The 25,954-nt window shown below is 41.9% G+C and overlaps 1 protein-coding gene across 2 annotated transcripts in view; it reads right to left on the reverse strand.

Moving 5' to 3' along the window:
* Window positions 1-416: 416 nt before the first annotated feature.
* LOC308309049 (mannosyl-oligosaccharide 1,2-alpha-mannosidase IA) overlaps window positions 417-25,954 on the reverse strand; it is a 295,341-nt gene continuing 269,803 nt past the window's right edge. For both annotated transcript variants that reach the window (XM_080754512.1, XM_080754513.1), the window contains exons 8-12: window positions 22,811-22,926; window positions 12,259-12,478; window positions 7,283-7,455; window positions 4,440-4,555; window positions 417-2,698 (exon numbers count right to left, since the gene is read on the reverse strand). In XM_080754512.1, coding sequence (XP_080610638.1) covers window positions 2,566-2,698; window positions 4,440-4,555; window positions 7,283-7,455; window positions 12,259-12,478; window positions 22,811-22,926 — 758 coding nt within the window. In that variant the 3' untranslated portion in view covers window positions 417-2,565. The remainder of the gene's footprint in view (window positions 2,699-4,439; window positions 4,556-7,282; window positions 7,456-12,258; window positions 12,479-22,810; window positions 22,927-25,954) is intronic.

A 25,954-nucleotide genomic window follows, 5' to 3' on the forward strand; every position in this document is an offset into this window, starting at 1 on the left:
ACAGGGCGAAAACATACCTTTCGGCTGGTGGAGACAATAAAAACATTTCTAATATACTGTAATACAACTACATTATGCCTGTGTTATACGTAGTTTCACGGATGTGTCTCACACCAAAAATACAGTGTGATGTGTTGTGAGCTTGTAGATCTATTTTCAGTGACAAAATGCGCAAAGTATAAAGGCCCATTCCCACTGGGTGCGATAAAGATAACGATAATTATCATTAACGATAATTACTGTATGTTGGCGTTCACGGCATTGCCATCCACTTCAATTGAGAACGATATTTTTTATCGTTATCTTTATCGCGCCCAGTACGTGGGAATGGGCCTTTAATCAGGTCTTAAGTATTTTTCATTTCAGGCAAGAACAAACAATGACACAAAATACACAACAACCTCATTTTTAAATGTACAAAGTTGCACAGGTTTTTTTTTATCTGTATTTGAAAATATTCAACAATAAAGATAAGTCAAATCAACCAGTAAGAAGTAATAACAATTAATATCAGCGATAACTAGACATAAAATTAAAACTATTTGTTTTTTTTTACAGAAACACCTGAGGGAAGCAAATCAAATTAAAACTCAGAATAAAACCCCAACTAAAATTGTAAAGTAAAAAGAAATAGAATAGAAACAAAGATCACAAAAGAGAGTCAAAGACGAGCTCACATGTGGTCACACGCACATCCTCTGTATGTACAGCACATTCTCTCCAACTGCAATGGACAGCAATGATGATAAAAAATAATGACAAACATGAACACTCCATTCCCATTTCCCCAGTCTGGTCTTAAGAAAGAGATTGCACTAATAGCTTTGAGCATCACGGCAGAACTGGTAGCCAGTGTTGTAAAGTAACTAGGTACATTTACTTAAGTACTGTACTTAAGTACAATTTTGAAGTATTTGTACTTTACTTGCGTATTTCCAATTTCCAATACTTTTACTTCTTCTCCACTACATCTCGAAAAATATTGTACTTTTACTCCACTACATTTATTTGATAAGGGATGCATTTCAATGATAAGGGAGCGTTGTTTGCAGAAATCCTCTGCTGGCATGAAACCGCTTCACTCTCATTGAAATGCATTGGCGGAACACGGATTCCACTCTCACAGGTATTTTGGTGTGAGGGCACCCTAACAGAGTACTTCTACATTGCAGTATTGATACTTTTACTTAAGTAAAGAATGTGAGTACTTTTTCTACCACTGCTGGTAGCCATGTAGAAATACGCACACAGGTGGGTCTGGTTGCTAAAAAGAAAAATAAATTCCGCCGCAAGGCATAATAATCATCTGCTGCTGCTGCTGCTTGGAGAGTCTAGACTCCCATCAAAACCATACAGTTTTATACTGTTGGTGAAACAATTCCAACCCTGTATCGTTGCACTTTTCTTAAATTGTACAACCTACAGTAATGCCAATTGTACTTTGTTTGGCTGTCCCTGATGTCATTAGCAAATTACTCCCCACAAATGCCCAGTGCATCCACTGGAATTGGTATAGCTAATAGTGCTATCTTTTTGAGTCTGGTTAGTGTTTATTTTTTATACTCACAGATTTGACATCACATAATGTATGTTACAGTTTAAAAGGCTGGGAGGTTAGATAAATGGTTTCCCTGTTCAAAATAGTATACCAGCATACAGTTACAACAAATCTAAAAAACAACCTTCATATGATGGGCACACTGTCCAACTGTGTCACCTTTCTTACCACCTCCTAACCGTAAAATTAATTCAAGCTTGTTTCAGTAAGAAACATGACATCAACGTTAGTTTGGAGGTGGCTTTGAGAATGACATTTCACAATTGTCTGTACATGTATTAATATCAATTACCATTCAAACCTTCATGTTAGCCTTTCATTTTGCTATCTCTCAAATCTCACCAAAATACATTGTTACTGGAAAAGGGCAAACATAGTAATGCAAAGAAAACTTTGGTCAAAGAGAGTGCACAGAAAGGAAAGATGCATTGACAGGATCATGTATCACTAAAGGGGAGTGAATCAACGGAATCAAAAGCAAAACTCAAGTGGTTCTCTACCTCTCTGTCTCTCTCTCACACACACACACACACATTATGGCCCATTCAACCCTCTTCCCATACATTTGGGTCTGTAAGTTATTCTGGTTTCCTCACGGAGGAAAGGAGGAAAGAAAAAAAGGTGCTCTTTTCATAAAAGTTCATGTTGGTCTTGATTGTCCACAAAAAAAGTGCCAGCAGGAAGTAGTCCTGGCGCAAGGATATACAATCACAGCGTATAACGACAACATCCTTTACTGGAAAGGAATCGAGAGTCCGCGAACGGCCCCTTAAGAGGACCCTGAACCTGCATTGTGTTGGTGTGTGTTTGCACTGTGACTGTGCGTGTGTGCGTGAGTGTGTGCGTGTGTGCGTCTGTGCGTCTGTGCGTGTGTGTGTGTGTGTGTGTGTGTGTGTGTGTGTGTGTGCTCGCACACTCGTGCACGTGCATTGTGTGCGCGTGCGCCGTGCGTGTATCTGTATCTGCAACTGTTATGAGTCTTGGACGGGTGACGTGTTCAGTCTTAATCAGAGGCTGTCCGCCGGTCCTCCCGCCTGTAGGCAGTTCCTGCGGACGATAGGAAGTGGATGGGCTTCTGTGTTGAACACCCAGTCATCCAGTGACAGGAGGTCGTCATCAGAGAAGAGCAGGTACAGATACCTGAACGAGCAGTCACAGAAAGACACAATTACTAGGCAGGTACTGTGGTTCTCAACCTTTTCAGGCAGCGACCCCAAAAATAATCATATTTTAACTGGAGACCCCCCCACCCTGACGAGCACTAAGAGTTGAGAAATTACATTTTGTGTAACACGGTTCTATTGTGAAAATAGCCGATCTACATGCTCACAACGCCTCCCAACGCGAGGCGTTGTGAGCATGTAGATCGGCTATTTTCACAATTTCTGCCTCTAGAGAATTAAAAAGTCCTTAAATTGTCACTTTATAAATGTGCAGATACACTCTATACACTTAAACTTTATGTTGGTTTGTTTACTCTTGAGAGAGAAAACAATGTTGCACATTAAGTTAATCATCTGGGGACCCCCCAAAATAATTTGGGGACCCCCCTGGGGGTCCCGACCCACAGGTTGAGAACCACTGCTCTACATCAGTTGTTTTAGTTACATTGTCTATCACAGTGGTTTTCAACCAGTGGTCCTTGAGGGGGTTCCAGGTGGTCCCCTGCTAAATGATGGAGAGTTGGTAACCAAATGGACCCTTATAGATCTTTAACTCCTTGAGAGTATAAAATGAAACACTCTCAAGAGTTAAATTATTGTTAAACATCTGCATTCATTTACAAGAAGTCCACACAATTAGAGAATGTAGAAAAGTTGTTATTTTGATCAACAGCATGGAATTGTGGACAAAATCGTATCGAACAATAACAAAATATTCTAGGTTCTGAGTCTGAGAGGCTAAATCTAATCAAATGGTGGTCCGTGGCTCAAATGCCGAATAAATAATCACTTAATCACTTAAATAATCAATAATCTTGATATGAAAAAGGTTGAAAACAAATGGTCCATTACATGCAATCAAAGTGCACTGATGTGGTCCAGTTTTCAACGTAGTGGGGTGAGGAACCCAAAGGTGGTTGTTGTTGTTTTTTGGTCTTTTTTATTTTTTAACACACTTTGATACTACTATAGATTCTGGCCAACATTTACACAAATCGGTACACATTAGTTCTGGAGTGATCAAGAAATATCAGTGAGATTGTTCTTATTCCATTCCAGTTGCCTACGATTGGCTTCCAAAATGTGTTATTCGTTTTTGAACTCTCGTGTCCTGGTGGCTGCCCTCCTCTGACACAGCCCTGGGTAGGCAAGCTTGCCTGGTGATGATCTGCACTCCTCGGAGTGCTCTTTTCTAGTTATATTTCTTTTCTACCAAAATGATGTTTTGTTATGAAAACATACAAATATTCAGGTCTTGCACAACATGGTTCAACACACATCATGAATGAGGACCACAGATTTCAGCAGAATATAAGTGGGACATTTTGCCATCCCCAGCTTTCGTTGACAGAAGAAACGAGGATACAATCTCTTTCAAAGTGCTACTTGAATCACCCAAAATTGCCCTTCCGACACCACAGCGATCAGAGGATATGCTTGAGTGATTCCTTAGCATCCATTCTGATGTGACCGTGCTCAGTGAACTTACCCAAGCACAGAATGGAGATGGATTCCCGCTGTGTGCAAGTATTCCACCTTATACAGTACGTATCCTATCTCGCATTCTATTAACGGCAAAGAAGTCTCTCCCAAACAGCCATTTGCAGAATGTTACACAGTATATGCCCTGTTCTTAGCGGCAGGCAAGATGGGTGTCTGTGGTGTGGGTGATGTTGGGGACGCTCATTCTGATTCTGAGAACAGGAAATAATACTTACTTGAGAGTCTCTGAGAGGAAGAAGCTCTGCTGCATGTTATCATGACCCACCATTGTGGCGTAGACGTCACGTATGCCAGAGAAGCCTGACTCCACTCGACAATGCTGCTCCAGGGCCTACAGTATACCGCAGACAGGGAGGAAAAGGAGAAAAGGTTGCCATTGTGTTCCCAGTGAAAAGTCTTTGTGGCCAAAATGAGCAAATGCTGTTATATTTGCTTGATTGAGAATTTAGATATTTGATGTAAATGTTATCAGGCCCTCCCCATTCAGGGCCCCTCCCCATACACACCCATTGTAACTTTAAACTCCATTTTAACCATGATAGATTAATTAAAAACACCCATTATTCTTCTGGTGACTCATAATACGCTGACGTTATCGAAAACACACGGCCAGCTCACGTATTAGGAGGGTATTATGAGTCAACGGAAAAAAATAATGGGTGTTTTAAATGAATCTACCATGGTTAAAAAGGAGTTTGAAGTTACAATGGGTGTGTAAGGGGAGGGGCCCTGGATGGGGAGGGCCTGATAACATTTACATAAAATATCTAAATTCTCAATCAAGCAAATTAAAAACTGTCCAGGGTGTTCATAAAAGCCTGATTAGACTTTAACATTTTTGAATGTGAAATATCCCTTTAATACTGCATTTGCTGGATTGTTGACTATGAAAACTCTATAAAACATCAATGACTTATTGATTTATCATTATTCATTTTGTTTCATTCATTTTTGCCCCCACTCATTCATTCCAATAAATACACATTTTTGTCATGATATAAGAATTGACAAAGGATCGCAAGTGCAAATTGGACCTGTAGTGTAGCTATCTCTTGTGTCATAGCCGACTACTTACTATACACATTAAAAATAACATTGGTGCATACAGTACAAGGGAGAAGAAACTGAGTAAAATCGTCATCGTTATTATTACAATTTACAACGAGCACAGGTCTCCACCATGCCACACAAATCGGCCTGTTATAGCGCCACCATGAGGCTGATTTAAAAAATGTGGGGCAGAGGTTCTGAATTAGCATCCAGGGAGTGTGTGTGCTCAGTTTGGCAGCGATCGGGCCAACGGCGCCGGAGATTAGCTGGTAACAACCAGGCCACACAAATCAGCCTGTTATAGCGCCACCATGAGGCTGATTTGAAAAATGTGGGGCAGAGGTTCTAGATTGGCATCCAGGGAGTGTGTGTGCTCAGTTTGGCAGCGATCGGGCCAACGGTGACTGAGATTAGCTGCTCACAAACTGCGAGGACGCACGGACGCACGGACGGACGGACGCACGCACGCACGGACGGACGGACGGACGGACGGACGGACGGAGGGGAAAACATACTCTCCCTCAGCCTTCGGCTGGTGGAGACAATTACAATTACAATTTACAATTTAGGCATTTAGCAGACGCTCTTGATCCAGAGCGACCTAAGCAATAAGCAAGGTAATACATCAATACAATAAGCAAGGTGATACATCAAAACATCAACATTAATACATCAAATGCATAGAAATATCAATCTAGAGATCATTATTATCATTATTATTATTACCCTACACAGAGGGAAAGGCCATTACCCACCCCTGTGTCAAGGTATGGAGGTTACCATTCATAATTGGATATGGTCAATACACTCAGTTGACTCAATAATAGAAGCCTTGGCGATGCTAATTCTGACAAGGGCTAATGTGGAAAGGCTGAACAATTTGCCAAGCGGCTTGGCAAATTATTACCCCTGTTACAAAGGCCTGGTATAAATGTGCTAATTACAAAGACCCTGACGTGTTAGTGCTAGATGTGCATGAAGAGAGGCGTGTGCAGTGCTTTCCACCTTTGAGCCCAATAATTAAAGGGCCGTCAAACTTGTCAACTTGATCTCTCCACTTGTGTGCACACTTAAATTAATGTTAAATCTATCATGCCAGCCCTCCGCCATTTAACAGGGCTAATGTGATGGCTATTGTCGATTAATATCACTGCCCTCTGCACAACCTTCACCCTTCGCTGTGTGTGGAATCTCAAGATTTACGGGCTAATATATAGTTCCATGCAAAATCAAGGAAACTGGTGTAGGTAACTTGGAGTAATTGAGGATGTTACAGTGGCCTGATAAAGTAGGGGGCCATGGACATGCATTATAATTAATGAAACAGGGTGTAAACACAACATTAAAGTGATAGTTCACCTATTTTTGACATAAAGCTGTGTGAAATACTTGCCATTAAAACAGTGGTTAAAAATGTATTAATTGATTACCAGAGTCCCGTGGTCAGAGTTCTGGTCAGTTTCTAATGAATGGGGTGGGGGCCATTTGGCGTGGCCCAATCATTGAAAATAGATTAATCCACAAAACTAGAGTCATTTGTATTGTTGGCCTATTTCTACCATATGGAGCGAGGTTTCATTCTGATCAGCTACCTGCAAAGCACCTTGTTTTGGGGAAATACGTTGCAGCGGCATAGTGATACTGGACACAAAAAATAGTACCATGTGACAGAGGGGTCAAAGTTGAACGAAAGTTGGTCTATTTGGTAGAAATAGGTCAACAATACAAATGAAGCTAGTTTTGTGGATTCATCTATTTTTAACGATTGGGCCATGAGCCCCTGCCAAATCACCGGAACTACTTTATATTCATCTAAAACTGACCAGAACTCTGACCACGGGACTCTGGTAATGGATTAATACATTTGTAACCACTATTTTAATGGCAAGTATTTCACACAGCTTCATGTCAAAAATAGGTGAACTATCACTTTAAGCAATGCTTTATGTCATTGTAACAGCATGTAATACTTCTTATGAACAGCATTTCTCTAAGTAAAATATCTCACCTCCACAGCCTCCCAGCCCCACTCCCGATACTTGGGGTCGTGGGTCAGACGCCACATGTACATGTAGCTCTCGATGACCTCCGGCCGCAGGATGTAGTACCTGTCGCTCAGTCTGATCGCAGTGGCCTCGGCTCCACTATCAAATCGGAACGCCTCTGGTCCAAGTTTTGTAGCTGAGAGGGAAAAGTAATGTAGAAAAGCCCCAAATAAGCTTAAAACAAGCACAAGATCTGCCAAAATCATCAGAGGTAACGAGGACGCATTCTATGTCAGGCAAAAGAGGCATGTAATATTCATTCACCAGATCCAGTGGTTTCCGCTAATGTAAATCAAAACATTCCTTTTAAAGCGAAAAGAATTTCCACCTGTGTGTAACAGAAGGAAGACAGTCACAGAGGGCCATTTCAATCAGGACCCAAGACACGATTTACATAATTAAGATTAGCCTTGCTATCTCAATGTCCTATAGGAGCTCTGTCTTATCTTTACGTTTCTCCCTCCGCTTGCCTTCCACAACCTCTTCCATTATCCACTTCCCTAATCACTTAAACCCCTATATATACTTAGTAGCGTACGTCAAATAACGAAAATAGCTAATCTGCAAGCTAACGTCTGAGCTTGTGCATGAGCTATTTTTGAGCGGTGGTCACAACGCTCCTATACGTGGCCGTGTGTGTGGGTATGCGTGTCTGTAGCCTGCAGTAACCTTTTCTGACCACACATGTTAAGGGAGGGGCGCTGTTGTTCAGACTCACATTCGCACGCACGCACGCATGCGCGCTCAAAAGAATCCTCTACGTCCCGTCTGCGTCCCAGGGGAGATTAATTTGCGTCCCAAATATATAATTTTAAGTCCCTGGGATGTCGGGATTCCCTTAGTCTCGAGCCCTGACGCATACACACACGGCCACGTATAGGAGACGGTGTAACCACCGCTCAAAAATAGCCTATCTACAAGCTCACAACGCGTCGCGGCTATTTTTCATGCATGCGGACATGGCGTCTCCACACACACACACACACACACACACACACACACACACACACACACACACACACACACACACACACACACACACACACACACACACAGAGCTGGAGAACGTAAAAAAAACATGGATAAAAGCTCAGACAGCACATTTTTTCTGGTTCTGCTCCTATACGTGGCCGTGTGTGTGGGTATGCGTGTCTGTAGCCTGCAGTAACCTTTTCTGACCACACATGTTAAGGGAGGGGCGCTGTTGTTCAGACTCACATTCGCACGCACGCACGCGCGCGCGCACACACACACACACACACACACACACACACACACACACACACACACACACACACACACACACACACACACAGCCTCCACCGCTCAGTTCACACAAGTGTGATTTATCAGAATGTTCAGCTACTATGACATGCTCAGAATACTAGTGTAGGGACACTAGGGTTGGTGTGATTATTGCACGACTGTACAGTAGGAAGCTGCAGACCATTGCTGTGGGGCAGAAACCACTTTTCAACCTTTAATTGATGTCCTACTCCATCAACAAGAGTATCGCACCCAAGTAGTGATCTACAAGCTCACAGCTGTTTTCTCTATTTTAAAAAACATTTTTCAAAGAATAATATAGGAATGTTTTGGAAATGCAAGGTTTCCAACGGACAGCAATGAGATATTCACTCCACGATGCAACTATCCTTTTTTTCCTTTTTTTACACTTGTGGTCAGGGCAGCAGTAACATTGCATTACTGTAGCAGCATCACACATTTCAAGACAAGCTTAGGTGATTGGGAGTTGTATTACAGTATGTTACATGATGCTGGAAATGTATTGCGGCCCACCGTGGCGAGGCCTTTTCTCTGGTTTCTCGTACGTGATGTCAGGGCAAGTGGCCCCTTTAGGAAATTACACCATGGGAAGGAGTGGGGGTCTTCGTGGTCGCTAAAGGGAGATTGGACTGTGAGTGGCCACATCCGGCTGTGGAAGGAGAATCATCTTGAAATAAAAAAGCTGTCACAGACAGCAGGGCCCCTCGGCTAGATTGTCTCATTACTCTCTGTGTGCGTGCGTGCGTGCGTGCGTGCGTGCGTGCGTGCGTGCGTGCGTGCATGCCTGCCTGCCTGCCTGCGTGCTTGGGTGTGAGAGTGAGAGCAAGTGACTAAAAGACTAAACCTATAAATCTATTGTGTGCGTGCACTCATTTGTGTGTGTGTGTGGGTGTGGGTGTCTATTTGAATATATGAATATGTGTATGTGTATATATACAGTAGTAGTCGCTGTCGGGTGGAAACCTTGTATCTCCATATTTCACATCTGTATGTTTTTTTCGTATATTTTTTTTCCCCGTAAATGAATGCCCTACTTGGTCGTATGACTGTTACAAGTAAACGGCCTGCATTGAAAATGTTCCTCAAGTTACAACACGATGCCACGGATTGTGAGCTTGTAAATCTGAACCAATTATGATCGGCTGTTCGAAAATAGCTAATGTATAAAACAGGTCTTTAATTGGTTAAAGTCTGTTCTGTAATAATAATTGAAATCTGAAAAGTGACCAGTAACTAAAGCTTTCAAGTAAGGGGACAATGTCCACAGAGAGCGCCTTCTGAGCTGGCAGCACCAGTCTGCCATGCATTTCTATGGTAGAAACACCCTGGTGCGCTCCTCTTCCCAGCACCAAGCATTGCACTTCAACACTCCTGACGCCTTGTAGCTCTTTGGCGCAGCGGCCAGGGCGCTTCAAGCAGGAAATACATTTGTGAAACTTTTTGAGAGGAGCGCTTTTCTTTTGATCCTCCTGGCTGTGTCTGACAACCCGGTCATTTACACCCAGGCGCTGAATTGTTACCACAACCACGAGAAGCCCTTGTTTACCGTTGTTTCAGCTAAGCTACCTGTTCTAATCCCTAAGCCCGATGACACGACGTTTGAGCAGTGACTGATATGTTTAAACAGCGCAGGCAATCCAGGCATGTGTGCATACATGATATCCAAAGCCCCCCTCAGTTCAAAAGGCGTGGACAAGGCCCCTGATTTTTAGCAGAGTAGAAATTTAAAGCATCAAACATTACATATACTCAATTGAAGCAAAGGTACCTCAGAAATGTTCTTAAGTAGGGTACTTGAACAGCCTGAGCCTTTATATTGTCAGTATTAAAGACAGAGCTAAGTAGAAGCCACTCCGCTCTGTAATGCATGCAAGAAGCAAATCTCTTCCCCCCATCCTTCCACTGGCAGCTAATCCAACAGCCTGCTAAGTACCACCCAGTCCCTTTTAATGAGCGGAGAGAAACCTGGCCGACGGCTATGAGGAGAGAGAGAGAGAGAGAGAGAGAGAGAGAGAGAGAGAGAGAGAGAGAGAGAGAGGGAAGGGGAAGATAAGACTTTAACCGCCACTGCCAGATCAAAAAGTATTCTATCAAGGAAGCTGTTACGTGATGCGTCACTTTGACTTATTTGGTGAAAAGAGGACGATGGCACAAACGGCTGAGGTAGAGCGACAAATGCAAACCGTCTCTGTTGTGGTGGAAACCTCGGAAGATCTTGACTTTATAGGAAATGGGAATGGTGCTCCAGTGGATCCAATGTACGGCAGAACTTTACTGTAGTGACACGCTCTTGTTAATGCTTTTCGTTGGTTGAATAATTATGTATTTCTTTGGTTTTCAATTTAGCAACAAATAGCTGAACTACAAGCTTATAGATCCCTTTTTTTGCTACTTGTGTGTTACACTATAGTATGATGAAGGGCATTAATGTGTGAAAAAAAACATGAAAAGTTGAAATATGGAGACACAAGGTTTCTGCCAGACAGCAACAAAATGTTTGAGAGAGGAAGAAATTAGATGTGAAGATTGCTCTTTTCATAGGTGTCTGGGCCATAGACAGATGTCAGAGAGAGAGAGGAGGACGAGCTCAAAACTCCCTTTCCAAAATCGTGACGTAAACTGCTTTTAATTATACTTTACTTTCTCTCTTGCTTCTCTCTCACTCTGTCTCTCTGTCTCTCTGTCTCTCTCTCTCTGTGTCTCTCTCTCTCTCTCTCTCTCTAAACTTCTCATCTGTTTGGTCTCATCTCCTGGGCACGTCCTGAGAAAACAAGTAGACCCTTATCAAAGCTCTTTGATCTGCCTCCAGCTCCCAGGTTGGTGCTGCAACTCATTTGCCCACAGTCTGCACCACCAAGTCTCTGGCAATCTGTTTATCCACCCGCTCTCCTTTTGTGCTCTCCCTTTTTCCCTTCCCCCTGTGTCTTTCCCTCTCCTCTCTCTTCCTCTCCCACCTCTGCTCCTCCTGCATCTCCCTTTTCTTTGATTTGAATTACAAACGGGGCCATGATTATCGATTTCAAATGGACTGGCACAAGCACTCCCATGCCTGCTGCTGTGCCTGCCTGCCTGCGGCTGTGAGATGTTAGCGAATAATTGAGGAGAACTTTAATTCTGCACCAGAGACACATTGGGTTCTGTTGCTCTCATCGTTCACCTTTTCAGGTTCAGACACTAGGAACCACTCTCTCCTTTATTCAGGATGAAATTAAAATGCCCAGAGCTCTTTTAATTTATGATATTGCTCTCCCAGACTGCATTTTCGTACATTCTAGGCCACCAAATTCTCTCTTAAAAAGACGGACAGTGTGCGGCAGAATGCCAATGAACCGTGAAATTTCATCGCCTTTGTGATGAGCACAGGGGCCAATAATTTGAAAATGCGATTTCATTTCGATCCGAATAGTGGAAAATGTGAACATCATGTTGGGGGATGAATTACGATTGCCTTTCCTGGGCGACAGAATCCTTGCATTAAAGAAGCTGTAAGGAAGATTACTGGCGAATTGTCCTACATCTAAGTGTGATCAATCAGACACTAATACACTGCCAGTTCCCTTGTGATTCTGCTGAAATGGCCCTCCACAGTAAAGAATCCAATAAACCCTATATGCATAACACTTAAATACCAGCTCTTCAAAATAATGCTTACCGGAACGAGTGTAGCTCTCGTGACAGGTGTGTGTGATCTCGGCCGCCAGGTCCAAGTAGTGCTGCCTCTTCTCTGGCGCTCCGTCGTCTGCCCCGATGCCAACCATGCCCCCGGAGAAGCAGGCCAGGTGGCCCATCTTGTGGTCCAAGATGCCACCCCTCCACTCAGCCATGTAGGTCAGCCCCCCGGGCGACTTCTGCACCAGGTTGGCCTCGATCGCCTGCAGATGACAAACAGCCAAACAATGTTGCCGTTGCTATTCATATATCATGCCGATGCTCTATGCATGTGTTCTTAGTAATTATACCAAGTCATGCTTTGCAGCCAGAAGCTGATTCCTGCCATCTGCTTGTACAGTAAATGTAATATTGTTTCCAGAATCCAGATATGCAGTAAGACACAAGAGGGAGTGCTACAGTATATCTTGGTTATTGGCGTGTTAATTTTGTTCACTAAAACTATGAAAACTAAAACTAAAAACTAAGCTATGATATAAGCTATAAAACTAAGACTGAATATCGACTATTGGCAATTTCGTCAACAAATAAAAATTAGGGAGGAACTAATGGAGAAGAGATCCAGTAGAACTAAAAGACACGTCATTTTATGTTTAGTTGCACTCGGATGTTGCGCTCTGAAAATAGCAGATCTACAAGCTCACAACATGTTGCAGGTTTAAGTAATATACGTAGACCATGGTGTGCCACCAGTCAATGAAGTATATAGGGTTTAAATGGTTAATTAAAATAGGTTTGGCTGCTGAAAGAAGTTATACCATCCACGTCATATTTGTTGCCTTTTTCACAAAGCAGTGAAGACAAGGTGGTGGAGCAAATACTCTAAAATTCCCGCAGGACTTAGAGGGTGAACTCAAATGTGGAACCATTGGCGCACATGTCTGTACAGTATGTCAGAAACTGAACAATGTGGGCTATGTGCATTTTATGTATTTTTCTTTTCTTTTCTGTAAATTTACTGTGTTGTTGTGTTACATGGATCTCCCTGGGTCTGAAATAAAGATTGAATTGAATTGAATCAAAGTGTTAATAAAAAGCTATTCTCTTGTAATCTTGTTGACTCTGTGGTGAATAAATAAAGTTATGTGTACCGGTATGTGATAAATTATCACCCAGCAATTGTATTATCCAACCTCCGGCAAAGCAAGTCATTCCATCTCTCTGTCTGATACAGTATCCCTGCCCTAGGTTGGAAACACACGGGTACTAATTCATATTTACAGCATGTATAGCCATAGAAAGAACTGAGAACAAAAGTGTGCAATTGAAAAAAAAAACTGGACCACAATTGCTAGGGGTGTAACGATACATTTTAATAGCGATTTGATACATATCACGATACATGGTTGACGATACGATACATGGATAATATTGGTTTATTCATGGCAATTCGATACGATTCGATTCAATGATTTAAAATCGATATAGTAACTATTTAGCAAAGGTTTTTAAGGGAAACATGTATTATTATGGATATAAATAAGTAAACACAGTGATTATCTAACAAATACATGGACATTGTATTTGAACACATATGGACAAACCCGCACCTTGACATGAACACAGAGATTACACACATTTATCGATAGACCAGTGTAGCTATATGGAAAGAAAAAGTAATTAAACCCCTCTTTTAAAACAATTCTTCTTAAAAACGCTAAATATAATGCACAAGTACTGTAGGTAGTATTGATACTAGGGATGCCCCGATCAGGTTTTTTTTGCTCCCGATCCGATACAGATCAAATATTATTGCTTCCGATTCGATCCCGATCTTTCCCGATCCGATCTTTTGGCAAGACATTAAAAAATAAAAATAAAAATAAAAATAAAAAAAATATTCAAAAAAAATGTTTTGTTTTTTTTTCTAAGTAAAAGTTGATTTAAGTCGTCTGGCAGGGAAGTCCATAGTAGTTGATCTGAAAGTCGTTTGGCACTGTATGAGTTAACAAGGGGCCAATTACTACTTTTTGGCATCAGCTGCCAGCTGGACACAGAGTCTGACTCAATCACCTTCCCTCTGCAGTGCTCTGTCTGTCTCATTTCTTCAAAAGCCCTTGAATATGATTGAAAATGATTAAGGATTACTGTGATTATGGTAAGCTTACATTTCATATCGCATTCACCTTACCTGTAACTTTCAGTACTCCCAGAAAAAAAAGAATTTTGAAAAAAAAAAAAAAGAAATCGATGTTTTTTCCCGATCTCCGATCTTATAAAAACGGCCATATCGGCGGCCGATCCGATCACGTGATCGGGATCGGGCATCCCTAATTGATACAATCAATTATTTGCACTACCGATTCGATGCGATACAAAATCAAACGATTTTAGCTGTTTTCATTTTGATATACTTCGATTTGTTTAATTAAAAACAATATTTTGATGCAGTTACTATATTGTTACACCCACACCAATTGCCTTTCACTGTGTGCTCCTGAGGGTGTCTTTACAATGTATGATCTACTGTATCTGAACCTACTGTATGTAGTGTATGTCTGAACTGTATTATCATACTGTACGTCTATGCACATAAGTCTAACATACCTCTTTTGCTTTGTATGTCTGGATCTATGTATGAAATAATTAATGTATAGCTGAGCTTGAAGTCAGGCATCATAAAGATTCCTATATCCCGGGCAAGGGAGGTCCAGTTCAAACCCTTTGAAAATAAATGAATGCAAAGAAGAATCGTGGAAGGAGGGTTTTTTCCTCCACCTTTTCAGAAATTGATGTGTTGTGCATTTTTATCTCTTTGGAGCAATATCTCCTGCCAGACGTTTGCTTTATGCTCACCCAATGTTTACCCTCTTATTCCTTAGAGGAGAGAACAGAGAAGGACATCTCTCCGGATCGATTCCCAATGACTCAACATTCTTCTCTGTCTCTCATCCTTATTGTGTTTGGCTAGCACCTTATTTAGCATTTGAAGAGAGAGTACGATTGACAGTATCAATGGCACAAAAAATGCTGATGTTCAGAAGCTTCACTACAACTTTTTTAAAGGTCACTTTCAAGACCACCGCAGGTGCATAAACTACCTTAAGTTTCAAACTTGAGGTCGTCCCGACTCTGTAAATAAAAAAAGATTTCCCTTTGCTAAGAACTACATTTAAGAGCATTGCATGAAGCCTTTTAAGTTGTCTCCTTACCTAAATGTTTAGACTAAGGCTTTCATGGTACATTAGCTGTTGTAAAAAAAACAATGTTAGTTACCACGGTTACATTTAATTGGCTGGGGAAAAAAGTTATGCTTCACTCCCATCATCATGAAAGTGATAGCACCATTGTCAGTGTTAGTTAGCTTCTGCCAAAAACAAAGAGAATACAAAAAGAAAAGGAAAGCCAAAATAGTTTGGCGTTCAAGGTCCTGTTCAAGTTCTGGAGAGAGTTTGAAGATTGAAGAATGTGTCTTGGTTTCTCCTCCTATTCTTCAATCACCATAAATTCAGCCATTGTCTTATCTTCCACCAATTATTTCACTTTTTAAGTCCCTATCCCCATATCCCCTAGTGTGGTTTAAATCCACAGAAAAACCATCCCTGTTCAATAAATGTACATACTTTAGTTTATCAAGTATTATTCTCCCTCCAAAAACCTCCCTAAAGGAGATTTATAGCACATTTATATTGCTCTATCTATGTTTTCCCTCATTATATTATTCCAGTATCTACAATTCATACATTTGATCCTTCATAATATGGGTAATCCAACGAGTATCGAGTCTATCGACAGAGAACATCCGAATAGCACTAGTACATCCGAATAGCACTACAGTAAAATCAATGACCATACATGAAGCTAGTTAGCATTTGTTTTTTAGGTTTTTTTAGAACTTTGATTATATTGTGTTTTCTCTAGATAGATATCCATTTACATTGTTATATTGCTGTTAATGTACTGACATATTATCTTGTTTATTATTGTGACTAGAATTTCGGGCCCCCTTCGGGGGCCCTCAAATCTAGAGCTCGGGCCCCCTGCGGGGGCCCTCACAGTATACCAGCAATCAAATTGATTTGGCCATATATGGAGATCTCTGTCGACCTCTATTTTTTGCCACAAAGAGTAAAAAATAAATTAAAAAATAAATATATATATATATATATATATATATATATATATATATATATATATACACACACACACACACACAGTATATATGCAATGTAATCCATGCAGACGACTACAGGTCCAGTGGACAGGTAAGCAATGTTGTTGCCATCGATGTTAAATAGGCATTTGTTTCCAAAGTGTGAAGTGGTTTGAAGTAACAATGGGTTGTAAGGGGTGTGTCTAATACAATTAATATCAAATATCTAAATTTGAATCAAGCAACTGAAAAACTGTCTTAAAGGGGTGAAAAGTATATGTATTTCCCTGTATTTATGAAGGAAATGTACAAATGAAATGTGATGTACCGGTAAAATCAAAAGGAAATACATCTAAATACATCTGTATTTTTTCAGTGTTTTCAGGGGGCACTACAGCCAGCATATATTTGTATAGTCTATATGGCAGGGTCTCCCCCAAACTGTATATGTATTTTGTAACACTGTATTATCCTGTGCAAATGTGTTGGTGTCAATACAGTGACGGCAACGACAGGACGATCAATTGCAAATGTGTTGGTGTCTCTACAGTGACTTTCATTCAATTTTGAATTCCGGACTTTTCACTACTTGGGAATGGTCACACAAAAGTATGGCTACTCAACTACATTTATGCTGTGAGAACTTTAGACGCATTGTGAGCTTGCAGTTCTGCTATTTTGCTATTTTCAAAATACTTTTATATATTGAAAAGGGACATTCTCAGGGCTGTCAGCTTTCAGGAAAAGCTAAGAGTGAGATTTCTTTTTAATAATAATAATAATACTATATATATATATATATATATATATGTCATAGTATATTAGAGAAACAGCACATTCGAGACGCGGAGCACTCGTGGTGCGGCACGGGGCGGAGCAAGCGGTCGCCACAACAACGTACTCCAGGCGGTGCGCCGCTCTATTGTCCACGACACTGCGAGCGGCTACCGAAGCCCCCCTGTATCCACGAAGCCCAAACGAGTTACGAGGCCCCCCTGGGTCCACGAAGCCCCAAACGGCGCGAAGGCCAGCGGACCTTGGTCCTGCTCTTCGCCCCCGAGCGCCGCAGGCGCGAGTGGCCGCGAAGAGCGGGCCAGGGCCGCGCGGCCGGCGGAGCGCCGCGCGAGTTACGAAGCCGTGGTGAATGCAATCGTTATATTTATGCCCAGGCCGTAAGGCCTGGGCAAGCGCACGTTAAACGCCCTGTCCAAGTGACTACAATGGAGCTAATGGCTAGGCTAGGCTAGGCTAGGCTAGGCTAGGCTAGTAAATAAAGAGTAAACACTTCCGGTCTGCGGCGAGTTCAAAGCGTGACGTAACTCTCTTATATACACTCTGGTGAATGGCAGAGCAGTGGCTGACGTCGCCATCTGGTGGTGATTAGTGTGTGGTGAACGTCAAAACGAGTGCTCCTTGACAACTTTTACTGGTTTCTTGAACATACTGTAACATATATATATGTGTGTGTATGAATGAATGAACCTTTGAGTGCGTTTGTGTTTTGTGTTCAACAAATATTACAATATTATTTGTTATTATAATTTTATCGACCCTTGGAGTCACTATTGTACACCAACCAGGTACAGTATGTTGTACTGGGTGGGTGTTATTTAATTCTCCAAATCTGACCCTCAATAATGAATAAGTAATTTTGTGGCAGAAACGTATAGTTAATACTGTACGTGGATCATTTTGGTGGTGGTGGTGGGGGGGGGGGGTCATCCTTTGGGGGTCCTACTTTTAAAGGGAAAAAAACAGTTTTACATAGTGGCAGAACCGTTTAGGCTTAATATAATAGGGTTTATATAAAGTATGATGTCTTAATCTTACATTGGGAGAAAGTTCTTTCACAGTCACTCAAATCTTTCCTACACAAACTCATTTTTGAAAGAAAACGGCAAGTGAACACAGCTTAATATTGACAATTGTCAATTCTTGTTTTATTTTTTGCCACCTCACCGCAGGGTCCCCCCTTTTCGGGAGGGGGGACAACAGTACCCTTTGCCCCCCCACCTATCGGCGGCCCTGCCTGTCGATCTTAATGTAGAGAATGTTGTGCAAGGGAAAGTGCACGCAGCGTTCCTCACACCAGACGCTCACGCACACGCGCATCTATATCTAATCATTTAATACGTCAGAATCAGATACAATATTTTAAGCCCTGTTGCTCAAATCGCTGCCGAAGTGGATGTCTCAGTGACACGTGAGTTGGCACAGTTTTCCACTTTGTGACGGCGTGAGAAATACGATGTGTGGCGTGAGAGCGCGCGAAGAGGGTCATTTGTGCTCATTGTGTGAGTACTTTCCCTAAAAGTTGGCAGCCCTGCTTTTATACCAATACATTTTGATACCAATACCAATACTTTTGTACTTTTACTCAAGTAAATTGCGGACTTTTACTTTGAATTATGTAATTTTACTTGTAACAGTATTTCTACATTGCCTTAATGATACTTTTACTTAAGTAAAACATTTGAGTACTTTCTGCCTGTGTGTCTGTCAGTGTCGGCACAACGACCCTGATCTATAGTCATTATTTCTTTCATAGTTAAATCATAATGATGCGGCTCGAATTGCTGGCGAGCATTATCCATTGATCATTGTGAAGAAGGCTGGAGTACTTTTACTTGTTGAATTGGCGACTTTTTCTTTGATCATTGTGAAGAAGGCTGGAGTACTTTTACTTGTTACTTTTGCTGGTCTGTGTTCGGGGACGTTTATAAGGGACGTACCTGAACGCATGTGTTCCTCATGTTTTGACACCAACAATGAAGATATTGTTGCGGGACTGCTCATAGAGAGGTCTGCTGTGTTAACGCTGTTCCCCTCATTTCTCTCTCTCTTCTCTCTGTCGCGTCCCTGCACTCCTCCCCCCTCCCCTCATCTCTCTCTCTCTCTCTCTCTCTCGGTCGCTGTAACCTGATACTTTGGTGACGAAAATTGCGTAGGAGAGAGAACTGGGGAAAGATTTGCATAGTAAACCCACACATTACTTTTCTACAATGTACATCGTGCAAATACAATAGCTTCAGCAGAGGCAGCTATTAATATTGGGGTAAAAATGCACGATTTTTGTGCAAAAGGTGGAGTCTTTAGATGCAGTGTAAATGTGATTCTATCACGGTTTTGCCTAAAAATAATCGCTGTGGGTTATGGTGCTGGGATGTTTTTATCTGCTTATTGTAAGTCGCTTTGGATTAAAAGCGTCTGCTAAATGCCTAAACTGTAAACTGTAATAAAAACACCAAATGAACCCTGTTGAAAAGTCATTACATTTCCTGGTGCCGGCAATGTAGGTTTTGTATCGCCCCCACATACTTCCTCATTGACAACAAGGAAGTTAAAATATAAGGAAGGGAAACCACGTGACCGCCGGGACCGGCCATGACGCTCCCATGGGTGCCAGAATGATGGAGTCGGCTATATCAGCTCATGAACAAACCTGGAAGAAACACTATTTATGAACGACTGAGACCTTTTTCATATAATCTGTTCAGGAATATAAAAGAAAATATATGAAAGGTATTTGTACAATCACTTGCTTTTCGATGTGCACAGTGCATAATTAAATAATAATAATAACAGTAAATAATAATCGTTTCTGTCTCCGAAGTATCGCAAGATTTTGTTCACAGACAGGAAACGGTGGATAGTCTTGCGATACTGGCACCCATGGTGAGCTTCATGGCTGGACATGGCGTATCCCCGTTGTCACTTGATGTCCCTACCTCCTATTTACCTTGATTGACAAATGCATTTAGTGAGGCTGTGGTTGGCATTCTGCATATGACATCACAACCTGTCCAAGTTGCGTGCCCTGTGTCTAAACCTGGACTGGGTTCATGACCGAAGACAGATTTTAGTTGTAAAACACTATATTAATGCTTTGAAGATATGTAGAGTGTAAGAAACAACTTTTCATGGGTAAGCTTCAAAAAGAAAAAAAAAGAGAGAAAAAAAACAGTATGTAATGGCAAACATTAGAGCGCAAAGGGTTTCCCCTTCAAACATCCCATAAGGAAATCCTTATGATGATTTGATGCACTTTTTTTAATGCATACTTAGATGCGAATTTAAGAGCAACCTAAGTGGTTTCATGCACTGCCAACTGGACACAAATAACGAGAAATAGAGGAAGAACCACTCAACATGGAAAACCGGGGCGACCGCTGGCCTAGAGGTCCAGGCGCATACCTCAACATAGGACCTAATGCGTTCAAGTCACGTTCCCGACGACCTTTGCTGAGTGTCACTCCCTGTCCGATAGGACACTCTACTGTCCTATCAATAAAGGCAAAAAAGCCCAAAAACAAATCTTGAAAAAAACCATGAGATTTCATACTGCTGTTTACTAACAAACTGTTCTCGTGGATTGGCACAGAGGTAAAAGGAAAAATAGGCTATTCCTATAATGCCTATCACCAAGCCATATGGATACCCTATCTCGCTCATTCCTACACATCCTCGGATCCTCCTATGTAATTCTACAATTGCCACGCTCCGTTCCGCATTTTCCTCTTCACTGGCTTCAGCAATTGATCTCGCCACTAGATGCGCATGCGCGGCCATGTGCACAGTCGTGCTGCGGGGTCTGTTTACTCAGACATTGATATAACAGGAATCCATGCGCTTTATGTTTAATCTCACCACGTGTCAGATTTTTACGTTAACAAACGAGGCAAGTTGCTGTTTCTGTCTCTGAATGAAAAGAATGGAGGAGCCACTGTCATCGTCTGTGCATGTGTGTGCAGCAGACGCTATCGCCTCACCACAATGAACCCCAGTGAACAACGGGTATGGACTAGTAAGATTATCCCTGAAACAGATATGATAAAAACTAAAAGAAAACTAAAGAAAATAAAAATAAACAAACATCACAACACACGAGGAGCAGACAGGCAATTATAACAATTAACTACAGAATGAACGCTAATGAACACAACGTTCCATTCACACATTCCTTGAGGGCTGAAACCAATGAGTTTCATCCATGTTAGCTGTTATCTGCAGTAATCATGGTGTAGAATAATTGGAAGATGTCCATCCAACACTAGTGTTCTAATTAGTCATCTAACTTGATTTGAATACCAAAGCTAATGAATGTGTACTGTGCCTACACCTGAGACCCCTGTCTTAAGGCAATGACACACCAAGCCGACTTGCAAGAACTAACAGTGACTTGGTGACAGATTGCTTTACGTTGCCTCATATCTCCAGTAATAATAGGACGTCCATAGCCATTATCATTTAAATACCAGGTTACAGAGATTGGAGAATGACTATAATTAGTGATTTTGCCTCTGGCTTGACCCTATGATGAGGACAAAGGGAATATCAGCATAGTTATTATGATATCTATGATGATATTCAAAGATAAGTGGATTGTAATGTGTTCGTGTTTGTGTGTGTGTGTGTGTGTGTGTGTGTGTGTGTGTGTGCGTGCGTGTGTGTGTGTGTGTGTGTGTGTGTGTGTGTGTGTGGGAGGGGGGGGGAGGTAATGGCCACTTTGAATGTGTGCACTCAATACACATGCTTTAAATGTGCACGTGTCTTACCTGATGTTATTACATACAGATATCACATTTCCCTGTCTAGTCACAAAGCTAATAATGGTTCAGACTCCCAGGAACCTCTCTGGCCTGATAAGGTCTTCTTCCATCAATCTGCTGCACACTGGGGCCAGTTGTGCCAATAAAAATGAACCATGGTTCTGTAATGCAGTGGTTCTCAACCTTTTCAGGCTAAAACCCCCCAAAATAATCATATTTTAACTGGGGACCCCCCCCCCACCCTGACGAGCACTAAGAGTTGAGGCATTGCATTTTGTATAACACGGTTCTATTGTGAAAATAGCAGATCTACAAGCTCACAACGCCTCGTGTTGTGAGCATGTAAATCGGCTATTTTCACAATTTCTGCCTCTAAAATTTGACAATTTGGCCAATGTTTAATTTGTCATTTTAGAGGTATTAAAAAGTCCTTAAATTGTCACTTTAGAAATGTGCAGATACCATCTGTACACTTATTGCAACCACAGGTCGCAAGTATACTATGAAAACCGGCACATCTTGTCCACGTATCTCTGTCACGCTTGACACTGTGGTTCTATGGGTTTGTCTGTGGTTCTATGGGTTTGTCTGTGGTTCTATGGCTTTGTCACTCTGACATCATGCTCTGATGTCACTGTGATGTCAGGGGAACCACTCTTAACAGACCTCCCAAAATAATTTGGGGACCCCCCTGGGGGTCCCGACCCACAGGTTGAGAACCACTGCTGTAATGCACGTCGGATGACAGCGTCTATACCAAATAGCACATGTTTACCTGGTATATTTCATGGCTAATTTCCACTGAACTCCATCCACTGGTTCTCTCTTTCCCCCCGACAGTATGAGAGAAGAGCCTGTCTCTGTGTACAATATAAGATTACAGTTTGCCTTACCTCCAGCGCACTGTAGTACATCTTCTTAGCCTCCTCATCCGTCTTGTCTGACATCAGATAGGATTTGATCAGATACTCGTAGAAGCTATCCCCGAGGCCTCCGATGGAAACGTGATCTGGGAAGTGAAAGTGGGCGGCGTGGGTAGTGGTTAAAACCAAACTCTTTCACCAAACCTATCATTCCACAGTCTTTGCCGTCATAGTGACTGAGTGGATGAGACGTTGTCAAGTTTGTTGGAATTGCATGTAAACATGAGGGACTTTTTGTGGCCATATTTTTGGTACGTCGTCGTACTACATTTGGTAGCACTTGACAAGTACCTTGCTTTAAAGGAGTAGTTCACCCAAAACATTACTTATTGCACACCCCATGAAGCATTGAATTCATGGAGATGACCCTGTCATCAAATTATTGGCTCAGGAAACAAAAACTAAAACATCTCCACTAAATTCAAGGCTTCATGGGGGTTGTACCATAATTGATGGAAAACAAGGCATTTTTTGGGTGAACTTCTCCTTTAATACAAAATACAGACAACCAGTAAGGTCAGGTCGGCAACCTCATGGTGGCGCTACAAGAGGGTCATGTGAGAAATCAGGGGCGGAGGTTGTGGTTTGCCAGCCAAGGAGTGTGTGTGTGCAAAGTTTGGTATGGATAGGGGCAACGGTGCTGGAGATAAGAGTAGGGCCAAAAGTGTGACGTGACGTGACGTGACGTGACGGACAGACTGACGGAGGGACTGACAGACAGCCGGTGGAGGTTTTCATAGTAACTTGCAACCTGACGGTCACAATAAATTGTCCTTAACATTACCATATGCAGCCATTATACTAGAAATACGCATATAATTAACTAGTGCTACACATGGCTCCATCATTAAGATGGTTAGCAGTAGCTTATTTACTTAAATGTTGAGAGCATTGAATGCTACTAAACTGAAAGTGTCTTGCGTGGAGGGGCTATGGACATCTGTTGTTGTTGTATTACGTCTGGTCTGTTCTTGCTAAATGTATTGTTATCAGAGCCGTCCAAATTGCATCTAAATTCATGCACATTAAAACATCTGACATAAAACCAAAGCGTTTCTATTCCTAAATAACATTTTGGAAATCAGATAACAGTGGTTACAAGATCATTTCAATACCAAGAGTATTGTCTAAAATCGGGGCAAGATTGGCATATTATTATGCATGTGCAGTACTCACACTGAGTGCACTCAGTGTGAACATGTGCATGGCATACAGTACACCACGGCATGTCCTTGGCTCTCGCAGTGTTCATTGTCTTCACACTCTGCTGGTTGTAACCTGCTCTGTTGTATGTGCACGTACTGCTTTGCAAACCCACGCTCTTTCAATACAGAGGTGGCCGTCAAACAGTTAGAAAGTGTGTGCAAAAACACATTATTACATAACACACTCGAAACCCTTCGCTGGGAATGGAAAAACAAAGCAGGTGGGCGTTGATTTTTCCCCTCCTGCTCGGTGTTAGGACTGAATTCCACTTCAACGAGTTGAATGTGATATGGCAGTGGAGGTGTGCATGGATGGCCATCCACCCACACGCAAGCATTCATAACCATGCAGCGCGTACATTCAGGGGCGTCACAAGGGGGGGGGGGGGGGGGGGGGGGGGGGGGGGGGGGGGGTTAGTAGGACTGAGTTACCAAGGCCCAAGGTGGAGGGGCCTTCATTACTTTAACTATTGAGAAATAGCAGATATACAAGCTCACAGTGCGGCACCGAGTGCCACGCTGCAAGCTTGTAGATCTGCTATTTTTTCAAAGTCGTGAACATGTGTGCAAATCTTTGAATATACGTATGTATTTGTTTATGTGAACATTTTTAACTCAAGTTTTGCTTCTGGGGGGGCCCTGGAACTAAATGTTTTGAGACCGTGGCCAAGTACATATCATTTTGGGGGTCCTTGACATGAAAACGTTTGAGCACCACTGACATAGAAACATAGGTTTTTCAAAAAGCCTTTGAAGGATTTGAAATACTAAAATACTATAGCAATAGCAGATCTACAAGCTTGCAACTTGTATATCTGCTATTTTTCAATAATTAAAGTACCCAGGGCAAAGAATTTGGTGTGGCACCCCTGCACGTCCCTGCAAGGTTATCAGAGGGACATTTACGTCTGTCCTTCACAAAGGCAGACAGAGTGACAGAGAGCTGTGAAGCCAATGCTTTGTGTCCATCACTGATGATACTTTCTTTGTTTCCCTTGTCTCTGCTATTTATCGTGCTGGGCTTCAGTACACAGTCACCTACAACAACAATTAGCTCCCACAATCGTCTAGATTAGTATTGCAGCCAGTCCCTCTCTCCTCCTTTCAGGTGAAAATGGGAGATTCAATTTCCCCAGGTAATTGGATTCATTATCATTTTAATAACCCTCATTCTGCAGTCACCATAATCTTGCTATTAAAAATGAAAAGGAATGGACAGATGGCTTGAATACTTGCGGAGGGGGAACTTTGTTCTACACAACAAAGTTGGAAAAGTGAGGCTCAAGGACTGCCGCTGAGTGCTGAAATCACTGTAGAATTTCATAAAATGTGAGAAAAGAAAATGGGAAACGTAATGGGTGCTTCATGAGGCGATAATGGGCTGCTCTTGTCATCTTGACCCACATGAGGTCAAATGGCTGACCACACTGTCACATTGATGTACTACTGCAGGTCTGGACTGGCCTTTTCCAGCACAGACAAAGTGTGCATATACAACAAACTAGGGCATTCACGAATAGTGATTTTTAGTATTCGAATTATTATCGGCCTCAAAGTATTCGAATAGTCGAATATTCGACAGGACTGGCCAAACTGTCAAATATTAAGTAAGCAAGAGGCGAACATTGTGAAAATAGCAGATCTACATGCTCACAACGCCTCGCGTTGCGAGGCGTTGTGAGCATGTAGATCGGCTATTTTCACAATAAAAATAAATGTAATACCTACAATTCCAAGTGGGGGTCCCAAGTTCAAATATGTTTATTTTGGGGGTCACGGCCTAAAAAGGTTTGAGAACCCCTGGTATAGAGCATTAAGAAATTCATCCACCAGGGGCATTGACAACTAATTATTATGACTTCCTATCTAGCCAAGCTTTATAAACTATATATTTTTTAAAGAAAAAAAA

The sequence above is a fragment of the Nannobrachium achirus genome (assembly GCF_963921795.1).
Source record: "Nannobrachium achirus genome assembly, chromosome: 2".
Taxonomy (NCBI): Eukaryota; Metazoa; Chordata; class Actinopteri; order Myctophiformes; family Myctophidae; genus Nannobrachium; species Nannobrachium achirus.